The sequence below is a fragment of the Notechis scutatus genome, chromosome 8 (genome assembly GCF_049901735.1).
Source record: "Notechis scutatus isolate UNSWTSFEM ecotype Mainland chromosome 8, rNotScu1.2, whole genome shotgun sequence".
NCBI lineage: Eukaryota > Metazoa > Chordata > Lepidosauria > Squamata > Elapidae > Notechis > Notechis scutatus.
In genome coordinates this window covers 686695-711094 of record NC_142016.1, presented here as the reverse complement: position 1 = coordinate 711094, position 24400 = coordinate 686695, and the positions used below count along the sequence as shown (strand labels likewise).

The 24400-nt window shown below is 43.6% G+C and overlaps 2 protein-coding genes across 11 annotated transcripts; both read right to left on the bottom strand.

Annotated features, from left to right (window-relative positions):
• Positions 1–1101: 1101 nt before the first annotated feature.
• On the bottom strand, positions 1102–24137 carry OSCP1 (organic solute carrier partner 1). Of its 10 annotated transcripts, XR_015750425.1 has the most exons (12): positions 23859–24110; positions 22206–22235; positions 15196–15350; positions 13614–13781; positions 6570–6650; positions 6351–6454; positions 5998–6126; positions 5841–5910; positions 5296–5435; positions 5063–5126; positions 2440–2540; positions 1102–1693 (listed from the first exon to the last, which is right to left on the bottom strand). XR_015750425.1 is itself a non-coding variant. In XM_087970446.1 (11 exons), exons 1-11 carry the CDS (start codon positions 23968–23970, stop codon positions 1577–1579), a joined length of 1131 nt encoding a protein of 376 aa, XP_087826572.1. In that variant the 5' UTR covers positions 23971–24114; the 3' UTR covers positions 1102–1576. The 10 variants fall into 10 exon arrangements, 8 of the variants coding, with proteins under 8 accessions (XP_087826572.1, XP_087826571.1, XP_087826575.1 ...); XM_087970446.1 differs by lacking the exon at positions 5296–5435 and having other exon boundaries at positions 23859–24114; XM_087970445.1 differs by lacking the exon at positions 2440–2540 and having other exon boundaries at positions 23859–24107.
• On the bottom strand, positions 7596–10885 carry LOC113432497 (uncharacterized). Its single transcript, XM_087970376.1, has 2 exons — positions 7726–10885; positions 7596–7663 (listed from the first exon to the last, which is right to left on the bottom strand). The coding sequence occupies exons 1-2, from the start codon at positions 8915–8917 to the stop codon at positions 7596–7598; spliced, it is 1260 nt and encodes a 419-aa protein (XP_087826502.1). The 5' UTR covers positions 8918–10885.
• Positions 24138–24400: the final 263 nt, after the last annotated feature.

The following is a 24400-nucleotide window of genomic DNA, read 5'->3' as shown; positions in this document are numbered from 1 at the left end:
GGCGGGCACTTGTTCCAGCGGACCGGTGACCGGTGGTTGGGGACCCCTGCTCTAAAACACTTGAGGACAAGAAGCAATGGGTGGAAGCTCATCAAAGGGAAATTCAACTTGGAAATGAGAAATTGCTTCACAGTTAAAACTATTAGCTGCCCTCTTGATGTTGTGGGGGCTCCATCACTGGAGGTTTTCCATAAGAGACAGCCATTTGTCTGAAATGATATAGGGCCTCCTGCCTTGAGCAGGGGGTTAGACTAGCAGACCTCCACGGTCCCTTCCAAACGTGTTATTGTTATTTCTGCTCTGGCCCTTCTGTTGGCAACAGCATTTACCCACTGACGCTGACTGGGCCAGAAGCAATCTCCCTTGCCCCCCTATAAATGGCTATCTGCCTATCCTCTGGCCTACTTATACAACAACCTCCCCCCCACCGGTCCTCTGTGCAGTGCGACATAAATGGATCTGGTCTTCAGAGGAGCAGTGGCTCTTGGTGTGCACATCAGACAACTTTGGAAGGTCACTGCAGAAACTGGCCTTTACTCTTTTCTGTGACTCAGCAGCTTTGCAACAGACATGCAGAATCCATGGCCAGGTAGATGGAGCTGATGCACAGCAGACCAGCCGGATCACTTTGGGTCAAAGCAGGAAGCCCCACCTCACCCCTCCTCCGGGAGACCAAGATTGTCTGCATGGGATGCCTTAGGCCAGCATTACATGGAAACACCACTTCCACCCTGGGACACTTAAAACCATTTTTGATCCCCTTTAGTAGTGGACAGATGATGTTCTTGGCAAAGAGTAAGTTTGTAGGGAAGGTCTTTGTACTCTGGCAAGGTGGCCATTTTTTGTGTTTTCTTCCCATCTTCGAATTAGCATATAATGTAAATTGTACTGAGCTTTACTGCACCTCACAAAGAGGGTGAGCAACCAGGTGGCCCCATAATTTTTAATGTGGGTCAATTTCAGGGCAACAATCGGTGGATTCCCTGCCTTCCTTTTTCCCTGCCACCCTCTGCCATCCACTGGGAAGAAACGTAACCACCAGGTGAACTCTAACCAATTATAGGGTACCAAGATGAAATGTGCATCCAGGAGTCAGGCAGCTCTGGGAGAACAGTAACTTTCTTTAATCGGGTTTTGATTACAAAAACTTGTGAGCACTGCAGTTAAACAAGCTTGTCTTATTTACAGTTGCAGCTAAAAAGAATAGCTGCAATATAATTGTAAACTTAGCTTTTACGGTAACATAAATTGTTACTTCATAGTATGTATTTTTATTTACACAACTTACCTGGGGATTTATGGGCTTTCTTTTTAACAATAGCTAACATGAGCAGTCATTAACGGTACAGGAACAAAACTACTATCCAGTAGAATGTCCTCCCACACTTGTGCCCACATTTCCCTAATGCCAGAGAAAAGAACTGTAGATAGATCTCAGACAGTTCCCAAATGTCCTAACAGAAAATGGATAGCTGAAGAATCCATTGTATTCTATCTGACTTAGATCTTCTAACATCAAGCTGGGTGACCAAACACGCCTTTGCATTAAAGCTGCGTGTCTCTTCAGAGCTAAGGGTTATAGCTTATCCATCATTGCCAACAAATCACATTCCTTGCTGCTTGTCTCACTGTGCTGTTCCAACATCTCAAATTCCCCCATGATGCGATCCAGCTCCTCGTTCCGTTGCTGGTCCTGTTTCAATAAATGTTGCAAGCAAGTATTTATTTAAGAACAGAAGTGTGGATAAAATACAATATTACCTTAACAGAGTATGACTGAAAATCTATGGATTCAAAACATCTCATTTGAACAAAACAGCTCTTTAAAAAAATCAATCCACTGTAGTAAGCTGATACTTAGAAAATTCTTCCTAATATTCAGTCTTAATTTCCTTTAATTTTGAGCTGTTAATATTTATTTGTATTTTCAGCATGTCTATCCTCCCCCCATTCACAATAACTTTTTATTACAGTATTAGTGAAGAATAATGTAAGAGTAGCATATTTTTGATAGTCTCAAGATGTTCTCAGTAAAATATGGACTAGAAGATTAATTAGATGCACTTGGTTGAATGATCATATCCAAAGACAGTTCACTATGTTTGATTTCAAACAACAACTATATGATAATCTGTGAAATAAGATGTAGAAAATCCTACACTGAGCACTTAAGCTAACCTTTAAGAATTTAGACTTCAGCAAGGCATTCGACAAAGTAGACCACAACCTACTTCTTGGGAAGCTAGAAAAAAATGGGATAGATAGAATCACCTCCAGTTGGATTTGACTGACAAACTGTACTCAATGAGTAGTCCTTAATGGATCTAAGTCTACATGGAGGGAAGTAAGCAGTGGGGTGCCACAAGGTTCCGTCTTAGGCCCAGTACTCTTCAATATCTTCATACACGACTTAGATGAGGGAATAGAAGGGGAACTTACCAAATTTGCAGATGATACTAAGCTGGCAGGAATAGCTAACACCCAAGAAGATAGGCTCAAGATCCAGATGGATCTTGACAGACTAGAACATTGGGCCATATCTAATAAAATGAAATTCAATATAGAGAAAAGTAAAGTCCTACACTTAGGCAAGAAAAACCAAAAGCACATACATAGATTGGATGAAACCAGGCTTAACAGCAGTAACTGTGAGAGGGATCTTGGAGTCTTAGTGGACAACCAGCTAAATATGAGCTAGCTGTGTGCAGTGGCAGCCAAAAAAGCCAATGCAATCCTAAGCTGCATTAACAGAGGGATACAATCAAGATCAAGGGAGGTACTAATACCACTCCATAAAGCCTTAGTAAGACTACACCTAGAGTTTTGGTCACCACACTATAAAAAGATGTTGAGACTCCAGAAAGAGTGCAGAGAACAGCAACCAAAATGATTAGGAGATTGGAGACTAAAACATATGAAGAACAGTTACAGGAACTGGGCTTGGCTAGTCTAGTGAAGAGAAGGACCAGGGGAGACATGAGAGCAGTGTTCCAATATCTGAGGGGCTGCCCCAGAGAGGAGGAGGAGGTTAAGCTATTCTCCAAAGCACTTGTAGGCCAGACAAGGAATAATGGATGGAAACTGAACAAGGAGATTCAACCTGGAAATAAGGAAAAATTTTCTAACAGAACAATCAACCAATGGAACAGCTTGCCCTCGGAAGTTGTGGGAGCTTCATTAATGGAAGCTTTCAAGAAGAACTGAAGGACTAGATGACCTACAAGGTCCCTTCCAATTCTGTTAATCTGTTAATCTTTTCTTTTATCAGCGAAATAACAATTTCTTTAGCCATTCCTCACGTTTGTTTCCAGATCCCTTTAATCCTAGGAGCTTTCTCGAAATTCATGCTGATTTCCTAATGCCCAGAACAGAATCCAAGTCTCCCAAGGTCTAAATTGTGAAAGTTGGGGGACTGTTATGACCTGGCTACAACATTTGTGAATTCAGTTTAAGACATATTTATTTACTTACTTACTTAATTTATATTGCTGCCTATTCGCCCATGGCGACTCGAGGCGGCTTACACAATGTAAAACCATATTTAAAACAAAAAATATATAAAAAAACATAATAAAAACTAACAAAAAGAATCAAATAAATTTTAGTTGTTGCATTGCACTGTTAATGTTCAGTTAGCCAGAAGCAGTTTCTCACACGCGGGCATTCTTTGTGGGAGATCATCTGAATTTAAATTCTGACTTCAGTCACCTTTACAGATCTGATAAGCTTCCATTCCACCCCTTAGGCCACTTGGCAACTTTGGCAACTTTAAGACTTGTGGACTTCAGTATAGCTGGCTGGAGAATTCTGGGAGTTGAAGTCCACAAGTCTTAAAGTTGCCAAGTTTGGAGACCTCTGCCTTAGACCATTTTAAAAAATGTTGAATAGCACTAGGCCATGGATGGACTCAGATTAGCCACATCTGATGCAAAATCATTTACTAGTATCTTCTCTGTGTAGTGAGTTAAGCAACTCTAACTATATCGGACAGCAGTACCTACATTTGATCCATCTCAATCACAAGGATATCAGAGGAGACTTTAGATACATTACATTCACAGCAATCTCTTAGCCTACTGAAGGACTGGTCTACTGCCTCCTTCCAGCATCTCAAGATGTAACTTGTCGAGGAATGTGCGTTATGACATCACATAAATTCTTCAACTTCTGCACTTACAGTATGTCAGACTCAGAATGTACATGTGGATGTGTGTGTGTGCGTGCATGTCAATATTTTGGCATTGCTGTGGCTTGCTATGAATGCTCCTGATCAGATCCTGAAGATTTAAACTTGTTTAGGAAAGAAAGTCAATCTTTATATCTTCATCAATCCTGAGCTACACTTCCTACCTCCATTTCCTTGATTGTGTTAGGAAGGGCTCTAATATACCATCCTTAATTATTAGTCTTTACTTCCATTTCCTTTATATCCTTTCTGCTTTTCAATTTGTCAGTGAGCTCATGAGTCATCCATAATGGATTCTTAACACTTCTCATTTTCTTTTTCACAGAAATGAATTATTTATGTGTACACTTTTAATATTTTGTTTTTCATGATCTATTCCAGACTTATTTATCTGATAGGATTTTGAGCCATGGTGTGCTGTCTTCCTTTAATCTAGCTTATTAAAACATACTTCCAAAAGTCCTGCATAATTGACCTCCCTCAGTTTTTCCTCCTCCACTTTTCTTAAAAGCCATGGAGAAGTTGGGGCCTCTCAATGACTATGAGTTATAATGATTTGTTATGTTTAGGAACATTGCTATATTTCATTGAACGTCAATCACAAGGAACAACTGATCGGGACTGGCTTTGGTCTGCATGTGGGTCCATGGAAGCTTCTAACTATTTTGCACAGAAAAATTATTTTCAGACTAATCCACAAATATAGTACAGTATTTCTGATGATGTGTGCTGTCTTGTTTTTGTATGTTTATTAACTGGAACAAAAACATTAAGAGGTATATGAAACTTAAAAGCTTACATATACAAATGGAAATTGGTCCAGTTAAAAGAAAATCTCATTTTTTGAAGAAATAAGACGCAGCAATGAATATCTACCTGGTCTGCATGGATATTGACAACTTGATAGGATAACTCCTCTGGACGAGTCAGGGCAGCGTGCCTTAAGAGATCAGAGTAAATACAATTAATTAATCTATCTCCATGTATTGACTTTTTATCACTAACTCACTTCTGGAGTATGACCTCTGATACTTCAAAGGCCAAGGCAACTCTGGATATATGGAAGACCCACCCCCATTGCTACTACCATTGAAAGTCAAGCATCATACTCTTCCTCCTCGTCAGTGGTGAAAAGATTCAGACGAAAACCCGCTTCCTTGACTAGGGGCTTCTTGATCTCCAAGCCACCCATCAGCCTGGCTAATAAATTCAACTCTTCTTTAGCAAGAGGGTTGGGAGCAGTGTTTTCCTGCATTAACAACAACATTTGTAAGAGCTATGGAAAGAAACACGTAAGTTACACAATCTGAACTACTGTGAAATGTTATTGGTGCTAATTACTCCTTCCCAGTTTCTCCTATCTGGAAATCAGGCGGCTTGAAATACCACTCCCCTGTCCTCCTTCACTTAATAAGTAGCCCTGGAGGAAAGCAGAATCCATCTTTACAGTAGTTGCAATAGATATAGTCAGATCCCAACAGAAGAAACATGAAATCAAAATTAAAAAGAAGTTCTGCAGAATACTCTGAACAAATAGCTTTTATCTGGAACAATCTAGGGATTTAGGATATTAATCTGGAAACACAAATGAATAGAAATGAGGCAAAACAGCAGCCCTGCTCTGTGTTTCTGAGGGTAAATCAAAGACACTGACCTTAACATGAGATGCCAAGTTTTTGGTGGCCCCTGATACATCTGTCTCTACAGGCCGGCTGATGCTGTATCTAGAGTGAATTGAATTTATCTACATAAGAGGGACACAGGAAAGTTGTTGAAAGCTCTAAACTGAAATTCTGAAGACCATGACTTACATGTTTGTTCCCAGTCTAATGACTCTGTCTCCATGAAGGTCAAATGAGCCTTCCCGATACGGAAGAACATAATTTCCTCCACTGCTGAACTCGATCCTCTGAATTTCATCTCCTTTATTGTTAAAAAGTCTGTAACATTGTAAAGTGTAAATACCATTTCGTTTTTCTCTTATACAATAGATAGGAGAGTTTGGGGACGGAGCAATTCTCTCATCAACCCAACCTTGTAAACACTTGTTATCCCCCAAAGGACAGCCTGCAGTAAGTGGCTGGGGATCCACATCCATTTGGACTGGTGATCAGCACCTGATCCAGTTGGATAGTTAAGGAAAAAGGCAAGTCAAAGGATTCACCTAATGAGTCCAGGGATCTCTGTCCCCCAAGGAACTGAAGTTGAGGTGGGAAGCACAAAATGGCCGTTGGAATTCTGCACTTTATCTTTTAAGAGAATGGAAACCTATGAAGAAATACCAAGACTTGTCAATAAAGCTGTTTCACTTGGAAATCACTTATGCTAAACATTTTTCTTTTACCATCATCACCCTCATGGAAGTAATGTGTCCTATGCCTACCCTGATATGTATGTCCTGGAAAAAGATGAGCAGCGTTTGCCGGATAAGCTGAAGTTCCCCAGCAGAGAGCAAGGCGTAGGTCTAGGGAAAAGAATCAGAAGCAACAATATCTGATGTTCTTAGTTCTTCTTGCCCATTTTAGAGCTAAGTGGACCAAGTATTTCATATGGTCTCGTATCTGTCAGCAGATTATTATGATATTTATTTTGGTGATAGGTTATAGGACCTCACTTTTTCTCAGTTCCAATGATCAAACTGAAAATCTAGATGCAGATGCATTATGCGGTTTAGAACTAATTTCATAATATTTTTAATATTTAAGATATACTTTTAATATGGATATAACTCTGACAAATGTATATGTAAATGGGCGTTGGTTCTTACCTGATACGCCTCTTCTCGTGGAACTGCGTAGAGCATCCAGAGAGTGGGGGAGGTGCTCCAGTCTCATGTCGTACAGGCTGAGCTATAATTGAGGGAACGCCCTCTTCCGCCACGTGACTCCTCCTTGCGTTCCCCCAGTTTTACGAAGACGAGAGGACAAGAACAATCCTCTAACTTAACTAGAAAAAACAACTTTCAACAACAATAAACAAGATCATTGGCCGAAACAGGATTCCCTACCAGACGGAATAAGAAGGGAGGGGCTGGATGCTCTACGCAGTTCCACGAGAAGAGGCGTATCAGGTAAGAACCAACGCCCATTCTCTGTAGAACTGCTGCGAGCATCCAAAGAGTGGGACATACCAAAGCATGTTGTCCTACGGGCGGGACTCCGTCTGGGTCGGAATCTCCTCTGGCTCTCTCGCCACCTGTTGAAGAACTCGCCTACCAAAGGATGCCTCAGCGGAGGCATAAGTGTCAATTCTGTAGTGTCGTATAAAGGGAGATGGGGAAGCCCTGGTGGCCGCCCTACAGATGTTATGGATGGAAGCCTGGGTGGCCCAGGCTACCGAAGTAGCCGCACTCCTGGTAGAGTGAGCAGTTATCCCACTAGGAACCGGCAGAGCTTGGGCCAAATAGGCCTTAGAAATGGTAGCCCTGATCCAGCGGCCTACAGTAGACGGGGAGACTTTGCAACCCAGCGTCTTCGGCTGAAAGGAAAGGAAAAGTGACTCAGACTTTCTGATAGGCTGAGTTCGATGGATGTATATACGGAGAGCTCTGCGCACATCGAGAGTGTGCCACTGCCATTCCTTCTCCCGCACAGGCTTCGGACAAAAGTTAGGCAGGACCAATTCCTGTGCTCTGTGAAAGGCCGAATTGATCTTTGGCATAAAGACAGGGTCAGGCCTTAAAACCACCCGATCAGGATGGAAATTGCACAGGTCCTTTCTGACGGATAGAGCTGCAATTTCAGATATCCTTCTTGCTGAAGTGATTGCCACGAGGAACACCACTTTAAGGGTGAGATACTGAAGCGAAGTTTCCCTGAGAGGCTCGAAGGGAGGCTTGGTCAACGCCGTCAAGACCTTATTAAGGTCCCAAGTCGGGTATCTATGAACCATTGGGGGGCGTAGGTTGGAAGCTCCCCTGAGAAAGGCCCTGATACGAGGATGGTGGGAGAGTGGTGCAGACGAGTCGCCAGGAACCACCGTTGAAAGAGACGAGACCTGCCTTCTCAGAGTGTTGGGGGAAAGACCCTTGTCCAGGCCGTCTTGCAGGAAAGCCAGAACCTGCGCAATGGAAGGGGAGAGCGGATTGATAGAAGATTGACGGCACCATTTGGAAAAACTGTTCCAGGTTGCATTATAAATGCGAGTGGTGGAAGGGCGCCTAGCTGCCATAATGGTAGTGATGACCTGGGCCAAAAGACCCTCTGCCTTTAGTTTTTCCCGCTCAACCTCCAAACGGCTAACTGAAGCCACTGTAGATCTGGGTGGAGGAGAGGGCCTTGGGACAGGGAGATTTTGTCCCGTGGAATCCTCCATGGAGGGGCCAGTGACAGGTCGCGAAGGTCCGCGAACCACGGTCTCCTGGGCCAATACGGTGCCACCAGGAGAATCTCCGCCTTCTCTAGAACCAGTTTCCGAATCACCTTGGGGATTAACAGAAGAGGAGGAAAGGCATATAGAAGACCGGGAGGCCAGGAGCAATGCAGGGCATCGTAATTCTCTGCTCCGTTGGTGGGGTATCGGGAGAAAAACCTTGGTGTCTGAGCGTTGTGCGGAGAAGCGAATAGGTCTACCAGAGGCCGGCCGAAGATGGTCGCTGCCTCCTTGAACAGAAGAGGATGAAGGCGCCATTCCGCTTGGTCCAACACGGCCCTGCTGAGCCAATCCGCGTGCACGTTCGAGGCTCCCGAAATGTGCTCCGCTCTGATAGATAGAAGATGTGTTTCTGACCATCGACACAGACGCTCGGCCTCCCTCATGAGGCGAAGAGAGTGAGTGCCCCCTTGGCGGTTGATATGCGCCTTGGTTGTGGTGTTGTCGGTGAGGACTAGTACGTGGTTTTTTAGTACCTGTGGTAGGAAGGCCTTCAGGGCCAAGTACACCGCGTGAAGCTCCAACCAATTGATGCTGCAACGCTGTTCAGTGGCCGACCAAACGCCCTGGGCCGAAAGGGAGTGCAGGTGTGCTCCCCATCCTGAAAGACTTGCATCTGTAGTGAGCGTGACTCTTGGAGGATCCTTGAATAGATGGCCCTTGTTGATGGAAGGTCTTGTCCACCATAGAAGGGAGGCGAGGACTCTTGGAGGGACCTTCACCCTGATGTTGGAGTTGCTCCGTCCGGAACGTTGGTACGGCAGAAGGAACCACTGCAACGATCTAGAATGCAAACGTGCCCATGGAATAATGGAAATGCAGGAAACAAGCTTCCCCAGCAGCTTGGATAAATCAAGCAAGGAGGCCCTACCAGACTGCCTAATGATCCTGATGGAGGCTTGTATGCTGATGAACCTATCGTGGGAAAGGAAAACCTTCTCCCTAACCGAATCAATGATGGCTCCCAAATGGGCTATACGGGTGGAAGGAGTGAGCTGACTCTTCTCCCAGTTCACAAGGAAACCGTGGGCCTGTAACACCGAAAGGGTGGTGGCAGTGTCACGTGTAGCCTGGGTTCGGTTGGGCGAAACAATTAAAATATCATCAAGATAACAATGAACTCGGATTGGGAAGTGCCTGAGGTGGGCCGCTAGAGCTGCTAGCACCTTAGTAAAGGTCCTTGGGGCCGAAACCAGGCCAAAGGGAAGGGCCACATACTGAAAATGCTGATGATTATAACAAAACCTCAAATATTTGGAGTGCGAGGGGAGAATAGGAATATGGAGATAAGCCTCGGACAAATCTACTGAAGTCATCCAGTCTCCTTTTCTGATACTCTGTAAAATGGATTGAAGGGTATGCATTTTAAATCTATGCCGGACAATAAATCGATTGAGCCTCTTCAAATCCAAAATGGGCCTCCAGCCTCCAGAATGCTTAGGGACTAAGAAGAGGAGGGAGTAGAACCCCTCTCCCCGCTCTGAGACAGGTACAGGCTGGATAGCCCTAATATCTGTAAGATGCTGGATAGCTGATGACATAAGCGCCCGCTTAGCCGGGTCTCTGGATAGGGGAGAAACCATAAAGTGATGTGGTGGTGGAGAATGAAATTGGAGGGAGAGACCGAATCTGACAGTGTCTCTGACCCAAACATCCGAAGTGGATGTTACCCATTGGTCAGCAAAATGCCTAAGGCGGCCACCAATGGGATAGGAGGCAGAAGGACTACCTGGGCCTTCGGGACGCCCTGTTTCCTGAACCTCTGAAGGGCCTCCTGTAACTTCCTCCCCTCCTGCCTCTGTCACCTGAGTCGCCCCTGTCTTGATAGGTCGGTCGAAAGGACTGCGAGGCCTGATACCTAGGGGTGAACGAATGCTGGAAGGAGGGACGAAAGGAGCCCCTCCGAAAGGGCTGGGACCCTCTGGCATCTGATTTACGAAAAATGGACGGGAGAAATTTCTTCTTATTGCGCGTCTCCATTAGCAATGGTTCTAAGGCAGGGCCGAATAGCTTTCCCCCCGAGATGGGTGCTGAGGCTAGCTTAGACTTGTTTTTCACATCGGCGTGCCATTGCCGGAGCCAGAGTAGCCGACGGGCAGCCACGTGTGAGGATATGGCCCGGGCCGAGAACTTCACGGAGTGAAAAGTGGCGTCGGCCACAAATTCCGCCGCGGCCGTGAGCTTGGCGATGTCCTGCTGGGCTCTTGTGTTTGAAGCAGGGACATGCTGCTTTAGTTGTTTAAGCCACCTTATGGAAGAGCAGGTAAAAAAGGAGGCCGCTGTGACCGATCTTATGGCCCAGGCATCTGATTGATGCACTCGCCGGAGCGCCAATTCCGCCCGTTTATCTTCAGGTTTAAGCGCCTCTAGAGCGTCAGTGGGATTGGAAGAAGAAGAGTCCAATCTAACGATAGGGTCGTCTACCTCCGGAGTAGCCAGCATTGCTGAGAATTCCGGGTCGAGATTGAACAACCTCTTGTCCTGGTTGGAAGGAGCAGGAGAAGGGCCTGTCGACGCCAGCTGTCTTGCTACTAGATCGGAGAATATTGGGGGTAGGGATTACCTCAGTCTCAATGATAGGATGACTGAATATGGAGTCTTCTTGACCCCCCGGGGTAGCAGGAGACGGCTCAGAGGCGGACTGAGGAAGAAGACCTGAAATATTTTTAGCCTTAAATAATAAGGATTTAAATAACTGAGGCTTGAACAGACCCACCATAGCCGGCTGCTCAGGGGAAATGCCCTCGTCTTCTGACATTTCCCCCTCCATGGGGTCCACCTCAAATAGGGGCTCAGAATAGTGCAGTGACCCCCTATCGGAAACCTCTTCTTCCCCGAAGGACTGAAAGTCCCCTTCCTCCTCCACCAGGGCCTCCCCACCCTCCAGGCATGGAACGTCCAATTGGAGAGGTACCTGTCCCTGCTGTGATGCTGGACCGGCGATAGGCCTGGTAGACACGGATTCAAATCCAGGCGCCATTCCTTGAGACTCCGACCTTGACAATTGCTGCATGCCTTCAGCGATCCCTTGACGGATGGCGAGTTGCATCCACTCCTTGATACTGTCAGGGATAATAGACGAAGCCGGGTCTTCATGCCGTAGGCCTGCTGCAGTCGGCGTGAAGGTTGCCTCAGGGGCGCGAGGGGTCTGAAGACTTCGTGTGGAACTACACCTGGAGGGGGAAGACTGCCCTGGCGGGGGGGGCTGTACAACAAGAGAGGGAGGGGCAAGAGCTACAGAAGGCGAGTCCTTAGAGCGTTTACTAAATTCTTTCTCCAGAGCCTTATGACGCTGCAAGGCATCCCTTTGGGAGGCACTGGAGGAATCCTTGTCCCTTGTGCGTAAGTAGTGGGTTTTGGATTTGGCCTTTAAGGAAGGCCCACTAGGATTGCCCTCTGCCATACCAAGAAATTAGGGAGGCGGTTGGTGCACCTAGGAGTTCGGCCTATTGCTCAAGCCGGTTTTCCTAAAGTTGGGTCACGTCCCCCTTTTGGAAGGAAAAAAGGGAATTTCCCTTAATTATCTATCTGCTAATAATAGTCAAAAAATTTTTTTGAAGGAAAGGCCTTGCCAAAAGGCTAATCTAAGAAAAGAAAAAAATTTGTTTTATTTTTAATTTTTAATTTCTGATTTTTTATTTTTTATTATTTTTTGTTATTATTTTTTTTATTTTATTTTTTTATTTTTTTTTAAGGGTGGGCGGAGCCCAAGGTAGTTAAATATGAAATGAAACCTAATAAAAGACTAACTAAATATTAAACTGTATAAGAGAAGCCAAATGCAACGCTGAGGCCAGTGAAAAAAATTAATCCTTCTATATACAAAAAGAAATATCACTTTGCACAAACGAAAAAGAGGTGGGTGAGGAAGGCCTCCAAAGGCAGCCTCCCAGCGAACTTGGAAGGTACCTGCCTGGGTCTCTGAGCGAGTTGCGGGCAATCACAGAACAACACCAACTGAGGCAAAAGAAAGTCAAGGGAGAATAACTGGGCACGAAGCCACGGTATTCTCGGCAAATTCAGAGTCCACGCGGCCTATTAATCACGCTGAGGACCAACAGTCAACCACGCAACTTCGAAGCTCACCAAAATGGCGCCGACCACGAGGCGCGCCTAAAATGGCCGCCCGCAATGGCGCTAATAGCCCAAAGACACACCAGCCCTTAAACTTAAAAAGGAATGAAATTCAGAAGGGCTGGGAGAAGAAGCGGAGCTTCCTCTGATTGCGTTAGTGGGGAGAAGATGCAACGATCGGAAAGATAAAGACGGAAAAAAGCGGCTGGCTCCAAGGAGCGCAGTTTGGGAACAGGCAGAGAAGAAGGAGGGGGGGGGCAAAGCTCCAACTCCCCCTACCTCTCCCCTGAGGGCGAGAAATCTCGCTAAGGCAACAATTTGGAACCACACAGTCAACGCAAGGAACAAGGATTTAAGAGAAAAAGACAAACCTGATGGCAATTAAGATTAGGAACCTGAAACGGCCAAGGAACAAAATTAGCTGCCTGTCTCGTCGAAGGCTGAGCTAAAACTGGGGGAACGCAAGGAGGAGTCACGTGGCGGAGGAGGGCGTTCCCTCAATTATAGCTCAGCCTGTACGACATGAGACTGGAGCACCTCCCCCACTCTCTGGATGCTCGCAGCAGTTCCACGGAGAATGATGTGATGGTCCTGTATGGTCTCTTGTTGATGGTGTATCACTGAACCATCATTCTATGCCATGGCTGTTTATACAATATATTTAACTACAGTATGGTTAACTAAACTACATCGTTGTAATTGATTTAATTTTCCCAGTTTTTTGGGATGGGCATGAGAGACCAAAACACAAACTAACTTTATTGTCTGGGTGATGTGCAAAGTTAAAATTGTAGATGGCTACTTAGGAATTTAGTGTGCCATGAATTCCGCTCATCTGCAATTGAGGTGGTCCTTCCAGTAACTTTATTCCCAGAAAGCTAAATCTACCGTTGACAACACTATTATTTTTTCCATAATTTACTTTGCCTTTCACTCTTTTATACTTTTTCTGTACAGAAGATAGAAGGTGGGGCATTCTTACATCAATGAACTTGCGCAAGGTAACATCAATTTGGCTCAGAATTTTGGGCGATTCATAGACAAAATCTTTAATGGCATCCAGGTGGTTGAAAGTGATGAGCAGAAGGTCCCTGGGTCGAGGGCAGAGAAGAACTTGGTACTTGAAAGCCATAGTCATCAGATCATAAAGCTACAGAATAGGCAAGAGATGCCAGTTAGTCACAGAGGCCGGGTCAGGATTTATAAAGTTACTTATACTTTGTTAGAACACGATAACTGATTTAATACAGCTAGCAGGATTTTACTTGAAGAATACCAATAATCCTGTCTAGCTTTCAGTTCAATTATTGTTAAAATGCAGGAAATACACTTTGCATTCATGCCCAGGACTTAGCCAAAATATATTGCACATTATTTACTTAAATGCATATGGTGATGGATAGAATTAAAAATGTTAAGATATACAGATAGTCCTTAAGTAAAGGACTATCTGTATATCTTAACAGTTCATTTAGTGACTGTTCAAAGTTACGACGACACTGAAAAATGTGCATTACTATTTTTCATACGACCATTGCAGCATCCCCATGATTACATGATCAATATTCGGACGCTTGGCAACTGGCATGAATTAAAGACAGCTGCAGTGTCCCAGGATCCTGAAATCCCCTTTTGAGACCTTCTGACACAGCAAGTCAATGGGGAAACCAGATTCACTTAACAACTGCAGCAATTCACTTAACAATTGTTGTAAGAAAGATTGTTAAAAGAGGCAAACTCTACTTAACAACTGTCTTGCTTGGCAATATTAAATTTGGGGCTCAATTGTAGTCATAAGCAGAGGACTTCCTATAGTAAACAGAAGCAACAGCAAAAAAGAAGTATGAAATTAATGGAAAGCCCTCAGTTGATAAAGCAAATGATCTGAAATATCTCAGTAGCAAACTTACTAGACATTATCACATCTGCATTCAGATATGTACTTAAACTTAGATCTTAAATGTGTAGGCATATTATATATAATATAAATAGGTAAGTATTTACTTAACCACATATAGTTTCTTGAAAAAGATTACCAGTAGTTTATTGAAGATATACATGTAAATACATTAATTCAGATGCTTTCCCTTAGCAAAGAACATCTTAGTAGCTATTTTGTTCAATAACACTGTTGAAGAAAAGTGATATGAACGGAAATCAGCCAAATGCAAACTGAACATATGAACGAATGAAGCTGAAGCTGAGAAATCAGACTGCCGTTTTGGAAGGCTGATAAGTATGAACTCTGGGATGGAAAAGACCAGGCGGGACATGTTTCAAGGGCTAAGTCACTTGTTGGTTAAGAAAGCAGAAAAAGACATGTGGAGGTGCAGAGTGACATTTCATAAGAGTACATAATGCCATATTTTGTCCTTGGCTGTAAAGTCAGTAGGCATGATGTAATTAAATACATGCACTGAAAATCAGTATTTCAGATCATTTCTCCCCTTCCATGTGCATCTATGTTTCAAATTGTGTGAACTTAATAATGGCTTTTCTTGATTAAAAAGGGTTACCCAGTTTCATAAGAAGACATAGAGAGAAAAAGAAAGGTTTGACCTCACCTTATCCATACTGGGGGCATTCAGTCTCATGATGGAGGCGTGAACCAACCGCTCAAAAACTGCTCTTAGGGCTTTCCTGGAATAGAGTTCTTGCGGCTTAAACAGCTCATCCATAAAAATTTTATTGAAGATGCCCCCAATGATGTCATTCATCACTGAAAAGATAAAATAATCACAGAAATCCATTGTTTTAGTTTTCCCAGGACGAAGTAGGCATTTTGCAATTGAGAAGACAACGTGCTACTGAGGTTGCTTTTTCACTTGAACTTCCTTGCCCCCCAGGTCATTCCTGTGCATAGCAATGCTCTCTTCTGAATATCCCTCCACTGAAAAAGAGGCATGCAGAAGATTATTTCCTGATTTCTTGCCGGGGATTTCATTATAGCAATGCAGAAATTGGAAATCATTTTCTTATATTTGGAACGGAGATGCTCAAAACTGCTCCACCTACACCAGGTAATTCCTTCTTCCAACAAGATGGAAAGGAAATGTTTGCAAAATCCAAGAGGCATATTTCTCAATTTCAGCAGTTATAATTTGCGACATTACTTTTTGCACTTCCAAACTGCTTCAGTTCTGCTTCTTGCAGTCATGACAAAAATATTTTTAAATATGATGTAATTTATTGTGAAAAATAATTATATCTCAGTTTTAAAATTCTACTATTAGTTGGGCTAATCTTCTCGGTCATTAACTACTAGAGCAGGGGTGTCAAACTCGATTTCATTGAAGGCCACATCAGGGTTGTGCTTGACCTCCAGCGGCCGGGGTGGGCGTGGCCAGCTTGACGTCACTCACATTGGGGGTGCCTGTGGTGGTCCGAGCACTCTGCCAGAGAAAACGGGCTCCCAAGCACCGTTTTTTTACTGCGATGGTTTCCTGCTGCCTTCTGCCAGCGAAAACGGAGCTGGGGGGGGGGGGGCACATGCCCCCCCCCACTCCATTTTTACTGGCAGAGTGTGGAGCGCTTGCTAGCAGAGTGCTCGGGCCACCACAGGCGCCCTGGCACGAGTGATGTCAATCTGGCCACGCCCACCCTGGCCCCTGAGATGAAACATAACCCTGATGCGGCCCTCAATGAAATCGAGTTTGACGCCCCTGTGCTAGAGGATCCCTTTTTCTTATGAGGATCACATTTTAGGCATAGGAGTTTAATTATCAATATTTAGGTACCCTCCTTGCCAGGAGAAAATTCACAGTAACATTCAGTACTATTAAACATTAAATTGATTTATTGATTTAGTTAGTATCTTGCCCATCTCAGTTTGAGGCAACTCTGGATGGAGTTGTTTTTCGTCCACTCTAAGATCCATAATTTGGATCTCCTGGCTTTGAGGAACTCTCTCCTCCATGAATTACAAGATGTTAATAACCTTGAGCCTGAAGCAACTCAGCCTTTCTAACTGTGACTGTGTATGAGAGGATCAGACACCAAACAGGTAGGAAACTTATCCAAATATTAGCACTGTATCATCAGGCCTCAGATCAGATTCAAATTAATTACAGGAAGAGCTGGCTGTCCTTGAGGTAGATGAAGACACTGTTAAGTATTATCCATTTTCTCTTTCCATGGTGGAGGAAATCAAAAATTGAATTTCTTCAGTTCTCCACTGTCAGAATCAATTGTGACCCCACAACACACTTAACTAGGCCTGTTGCATTGTATTGGCTGCACTTGCAGACTTACTTTTAAATTGAGGTGGGTTTTGGGGGGAGCTTCATGTGCATATACTGTAACTTCACTCACATGTTGAGTGAATTGTGCAAAACCAGAAAATGGGTTTTGAACATTCCCCAAAATGCCTTTTCTATCTGCCACTTTTATTTTTTCCCTACTCATTCAGCCTAGCATTTAACTGATGTTGCTAATCACAGAATCTCCAGAGGCACAATTCTGGAGCACAATTCCCTCTGGACAAACTCCGAAACAAAATATCCGTATTAAAGCCGTCATTACTCTTTCTGAAAAGATGTAACAAGTCTTGCTTGTGTGCTGATTAGACTCCAAGTCCAGAAACCTCTTAGCCATTCAATACTGATCCAATGGAAGAGCCTTTTGCATTGTGCTACCCGCACACACAAGCCCTATTCAGAGGGTAGTGGGGAGGTGCTTAATGCCTCATTTTTAACTGGGGATTCCTGAACTGTTCCAAGATCTATAGCAGAAGCCTGCTGCAATTTGCATTGGGGTGCCCCGAGACTGAATGCATCAAGGGAACAATTAAAAGAAAGGAATGCTCTGCAGCCACTGTATGGTACATTTACAATTTGGAACAGAGTTCTTTTTAGAAACCTGTTGCTCAAATCTATGCAAGTTAAGCAGGTTTCCCCCCCTAAATAAATGATTATCCCCTACTCCTTGTTTACCTGCAAGACTATGGTACAGGATAGGTAAGTGGATCAAAGGTAGCACACTGGGGTAATAATTGTGGCTGTCACTGGTGCCCCACTACAAATTGCAATGATGCCAAATGCCACCATTATATATACATGTGTTCCAAACATCGGATGCCATACCTAAGAGGCAGACAGGCATTTGCATGATAATGCCACACATGTACTGTTACTTACTCCCCACACACTTATCATTGCAGTCTGCTTTGCATCACTATCTATTAAATTGATTACACAAATAAAAATTTTTATGGCAGTATGAATAAATGTGGTACAGTCATATGAATGGTACTGAAAACATCTTCAAACAATAAATTTTTGGATAGAGCAGATTTCCCCATCCTGGTGTCTTTCCAGATGCCTTAGAGTTGAAACTTCATCACCCCCAACCTTGACCAAGATCTCTGAGGATGATGGAAAGTGAACCTATACATCTGGAGGGCACGAATTTGTGAAGAGCTGGATTACAAGTAGCAGATTAAGGCAGTTATCTGAAAGAATTGGTGCCCTGGTTACTAATTTTACAGCAGAAGCAACTGATAGTAGGAGGACCAAACTGGACCAAATTGGTTTGCATATGAATAATTAGACATTATTCACGGAACCCAGAGTGTTTCATAGCATTCTAGAGCTGGAAGCCAACCTTGAGGCCACATGTGCTTTACACAGGGCTACATTTGAAAGCAATGTGGAGGCTAAAACTGGCACATAATGCAGTGACTCCATCATGCCTGTATGCCAGACTTGCTATTGCACAGACTCAGAATGAAAGGAGTTGGAAGGGAGCTTGGAGATCATCTAGTCCAACTCTTTTGCCTCTGCAAGAGTCCATAACATCAACATTCCTGACTGATGGTCATTCAGTCTGTGTAAATGCCTTTAGCAAAGGAGAGCAATAGCAATAGGACTTAGACTTATACACCCCTTCAGAGTACTTCACAGTGGTTTACTGAGTCAGCTTATTGCCCCCAACAATCTGGGTCCTCATTTTACCCACCTTAGGATGGAAGGATGGAAGGCTAAGTCAACCTTGAGCCTAGTGAGATTTGATCTGCCAAATTGCAGGCAGCTGGCAGTCAGCAGAAGTAGCCTGCAGTACTGCACTCTAAACACTGCACCACCATGGCTCCTGAGCCTACCATTCTCTATGGCAGTGTTTCTTAAACATTTACATATGTAAACATTTACATATATTACATATATTTATTGACATTACTGTATTAAAAATGTAAATTGATGCATTCCTTGTCACTACCACTTCTCATCTTCATTTGATAGGATATTAATACTGTGTTGCTCTTCAACATAGGCTGGCAAATAAATTAGATTTTGTGGATCCAAGAGGTGTACTAGAGCCACACTTTAAGAAACACTGCTGATGGAGTCTTGATCTATTGTTGAACAGCTCTTACCAATACATTTTTTCCTAACATCTATTCAGAATTGATTTCCTTGCTATTAAAACTTGTTTCTTGTACTGTTTCCTGAAATAGTTCTGAATAATTCTGCCCTGCCTTCTACATGATAGCCTTTCAGATATCCCAATATCCAAACATTCCTTGTGAGATTTTCTTTGCATCATTACTATATTGATTGCATTCCTATGAACAAACTCCAGTTTATCAATGTCCTTCCTAAAACACAATACACAGGGGTGGGATACAATATTCTAGATGCAGTCTGGCCAATGTAAAACAGACAATTTGTTTTATTGATCTTAAGAACCTGTAATTCTGTTGGTCACACACCCTCCTGATTTCTGATATTATCCTCTAAAAGACAATGTTTCTCAACCTAGGCAACTTAAAGGAGGGTGGACTTCAATTCCCAGAATCCCTCAGCCAGCAATATGGCGGGGGGATTTGGGAATTAAAGTCCACTCATCTTCAAGTTGCCCAGGTTGACAAATACTGCTGGAATATAATAGGAATAGAAATAGGAATAGAATAGAATATTTTATTGGTCAAGTGTGATTGGACATACAAGGAATTTGTCTCTGGTGAATAAGCTCTCAGTATACATATGAGCAACAAGTGATAAATCATAATCATAATAAAATACATTCATCATAAATCATATGATAAATCATATGAAATCATATGACTTAACGATAGTCATAGGATACTAAATAAGCAATCAACATAAATCATACCAGGATACTAAATAAAACAATTAATATAAATCATAAGATACAAGCAACAAAGTTGTAGTCATAAGAAGATAGGAAAGATGAGAAGGATAATAGTAATACAGTCGTACTAGTTTGACAGTGTTGTGGGGATTAGTTGTTTAGCAGAGTATCTATGGGGAAAAACTGTCCTTGTGTTTATTGTTTTGGCATGCAACACCCTATAGTGTCGTCTTGAGAGAAGAAGTGGAAACACTTTCTGTCCAGGATGTGAGGGGTCTAGAGATATTTTCATAGCCCCCTTTCTGGCTAAAGGTTTACTAGTTCCTCATCTGTTCTATTTCGTCACCATTGAACAATATGATGCAGACTTACTTAAAATGCATCAAAGCATACCTTTTGGGCAGGATAACCCTTTTTTCTAGTTATTCCAAGCCCAACTCAAAGTGCTGGTTATTATTTATAAAGACATTGATAGTAGAGTAACAAGCTACGTCAAATACTACTTTGTGCCACGTTATTCTGATTCTCATATTGGGTCATGAATGATCTATGGGGGCCCTGTTCAAGGTTTCATCATCTTGGGAGAAAAGGGTAATTAGATGAGAAGGCAGCCTTTCTTTGTGGCCAATCCGCATGCTTTGGTATTTCTTTCCAGTACAGACATTGTACAAGACTGTGAAAACAAATTTCCCCTGTAGACCTTTGGAGCTTAACGGTGACTGGGTTTGCTACTGTTTCTTCCTTTATATATTTTATCTATTGGGAGGAATAAAGTGTGTGATGAGCATGGCTATGATGTTTCATTATGCAGGCTTTTTTAGTTTTGTACTTTTTTAAATTTGGTGATATCAGTTAAATGTTTGAAAGAATTAACTGCCAACCTTATCATAATGAAAGTGTAAGATGACAGAGGGGATATTATAGACATGATTGGGTTTACTTCATTATCATTCCATATTGATTTAAAATCCATAAATTTGTTCATATGGCGGGAGAAAGATATAAACATGATTCTGAATTATGTACCAAAATGCAGAATCTATCAATGTTTTGAAAACAATGGAACTACAGAATGAAACATATCAAAAATAATACTTTTATAATGGAAAGACAATGCCATTGTAGATTGATGGATTCTAGATTCACTGTTTACAAATTGTTTCCTTTTCAATGCAATGGAAAGGGAAATGCTGTGTTTAAATGGGTTTTTGTTTCACTGTATTTTTTATGTTTTTCTGTATATTTCTTCTTTATTTCTATTAAAGCAAATAAATAGAACAAAACAAGCAGATCTTCGAATTTCAAATATCATCTTATTTCTGTCAGTCTATAGCCAAATCAGAGCAGGGAATTTCACTGGCTAAAAATTTTTGATTAAATTTAACCTTGATCAAGTATTGTCAAATAATGTGTAGACATTTATAAAGCATTATCTTGAGTGCAAGACATCTACAGATTGCTTATTGCCAAAAAGTATATTAAATGCTACTATGAGAATAGGCAGTATTTTTTTAAAAAAATGGTTATTAATTTAAAATACATTTTCACTCCTGGAATTTTCTTTCCTTTTCCTGGGACATGAATGCATATTATCACCATCCAAATTTATCCTTGAAAAATGTTTCCCAATGAGTTCCCTGGCTGCATGAGGATTTGAACTTAGCCTTACAAATCTCAGATTTCTCCTATATTGGCTTTTCCAGGCATGTTTGACTATAACTGGCACCATCTCCAGACTTTGGCTATGTTGCAAGGAATAGGAGTTGCACTTTATGCTAGCTTCCAGACTGAAGGAGACTGCTTGATGCATGCTTTTTCTTCCTATTGCTTTTGCAGCCTATTATGAAAGGTAGCCACTTTTGTAGTTATACTTATTTGGACCTGTTATTCTTCCTAAGAGCAAACAGCCCTTCACTTCTTCCCTTGCTGGAACCATAATTAGCGCTAGGAAATAATTTTCAAAAGGACAGGAGCCATCTTCCGTGGGTAACCAACAAAAAATCTTGTAAGATGTCAATAACTGAAATACAGAATTTGGTATACGTGTTCCTGAGTAATCTGCATTATCAGACATGAATAAATTAAAAAGCGAAGCTGGAAGCAGCACAATTGGCATTTTTAAGATGTTTTACAATCGGTCAATTTGTCTCATCTAATGACAATATTTAACCTGCAATTGATCTACACCTTACCTCAAGGTGTATTTGAATTAACAAATTGGCCTGTTCAACAATGATTCCAATAATTTTTCTATTTTATTTATTTATTTGATTTCTATAGTTGCTCATCTCAACAAGTTTTTGAGCCCAATATGTTGATGGATTTGCCTTATAACACATAAAAGAGACCATACACTTCCACAACTTGAACACAACAAAGCTTTGTAATTGAGTAACTGCTCTGAAGAGATTTTCTGCAGCATCCTTCAACATACTGCATATACATAGTTTGGAAGCTCAGTGCAGGTCTAAAAATGTTACAGTACCTCGTCTCCTGTCCACATCAGTCCATTCATCTACACGAAGCATAAAACAGAAAAAATGGCGGGTCAAGTACTAAGAATACACTGAGAACAACGTGGAAAAGAGAAAAGAATTGAAGAGCAATGTACATTTTTTTACTCTTTCACTTAAGATGTTGGACAGCCGAAAACAACTATTGGGGATATTTAAAGTGGCAGTGATATAGGCATTACGAAATGGGATGGTATCCCTTTTCAAGCCCATTTCACACTCTGGAGAAGAATTGCATTTTCCCAGCGTTAAAAATTCTTGAAAATGAAGGAACAGCTCAGCAGCAGCTCAACTTTTATGGTGTCCCACTACAAACGTAAAAAAAAATATTCACAGAGAACCAAGCTGGGCTGAGATATCCTCAGATCCACAGGGATGAGCTATTGTTTTAGAGCAGGGGTGCCAAACTGGCAGCCCATGGGCAGGATGCAATGTAACAAGTGCAGGTCACACCCACCCCAGCTGTGTGAATGGGGAATCATGGAATGTCATCTGACACCAACACGACCCAGTGAGTTTGACACCTGTGTTTTAGAACAATTCTATGTTTCTCAATCAGAAGAATCTGCAGAACCAGATTGTTTGATTTCACGCAAAGAGCTAGAAAAATGAAGCATAACCTGGCCAAACAACCAAACATTATTATTGTTATTTTTCAGTCTCTCCATTTCCCATAGTTTTGTTTTCAGAACAAGTACAGATGCAAAGAAACAACAGTTTGTACAGCAGTAAATAAACAAAGCTAAACTAAGCTCAGGTGTTTTTTGGATCCAGAGGTCCTGAATGGCTGGAAACACATCAAAGAGAGGAGCAACCTGGGATTAAGGAGCAACTTCCTCACAGTGGAGCAGCTTCCCTCCAGAAGCCTCGCAGGGCTCCATCACGGGAGGCTTTTAAGGAGCAGCCACTTATCTAAAATGGTCTATAGGATCAGGGGATGGACTACCAGAGGACCTCCAAGGTCCCTTCCATCTCATTCTATTCTAAATTTCAACCGTGTGTGTGTGTGTGTGTGTAGGTCTTCCTTCTAGAGACACATTCATGCGCATGGGAGCCGATTTAGTCTCGTCTTGGGGCTTGGTTTCTCGAGTTCACCCCCACGCCCCAGCGGTCCATTTCTGACACACACGCCCTGGAGCGAGCCCTGGATGCTCTTGTCCCGGAGACGAAGCGGCCCAGGAAGCAGGAGCCTCCTCCTCCTCAGCCCCCGGGAGGCCGTTCAAGGGAAGCGCTGCCGCCTCCAGAGACCAGGCAGGCAACCCCGCTGGGCCTCCCTAGGAGGGATTCTCCCGGCTCCCCCCGCTCCGATTCCAACCGGGTCCAGGAACAAAGGTCGGCTATCTACGGCCTCTCCAACAGGCGTCGCCGCCAAGAACAAACGCGGCCGGTTTCCACGTTCACTGCACGCTTTATTGCTGCGAAGGAATCAGCTTCGCTCTGGGGGTCAACGTCGGGGGTCGGGGGGACCGGCAGAAGCGACCCGTCGGCCTTCCTCCGAGGCGCTGCGTCTGGGCGGACCCGAGGATCCCACCCTCCCCCGCGACCGGGGCGGGGGAGGCGGCGGGGCCTGCGCTCTCGGGGCCCTTCACGGCGGCCTCGGCTCCCCCTCCCGGCAGCCCCCTGACCTTGGCGCGCCTTGTCTCCCGGGATGCTCTGTGCGCGCAGTCGCTGGTCCACGATGTACAGCATCTCCCCGCCCAGGTTGAGGACGAGCAGCGGCAGCGTCCGCAGCGACATGGCGGGGAGGCCGAAAGAAGCTCCTGCCGGCGTCCTTAGGCGGCGAGAGGGGCGTCGCGCGTCGCCAAGGCAACGGGAGGCGGCTTCCGGTCGCGAGGGGGGGCAATTTGCAGAGGCGCGTGTTCTTCCGGGCTGGGCTGGCGGGCCTGAGAGAGAGACAAACGAGGGAAGCGGAAGGGGAGGAGTTAACGAAGGCCAATCGGCTAAGCGGGGTGTGTGTGGAGCCAATTTCCGCCTCACCAGCTCCCGGCCGGGGAAATGGCGCTTGCGTCTCGCAAGAGCCGTTCATTTGAGACACACCCCGCTCAGTCCCCTGGGAGAATGACCTCCAGCCATGGATCCCGCCGCTCCTTTTGTAGTACAGGTAGTCTTTGACTTACAACCACTCACTTAGTGACCACTCCAACTTACAACGGCAGGAGAAAAGGTG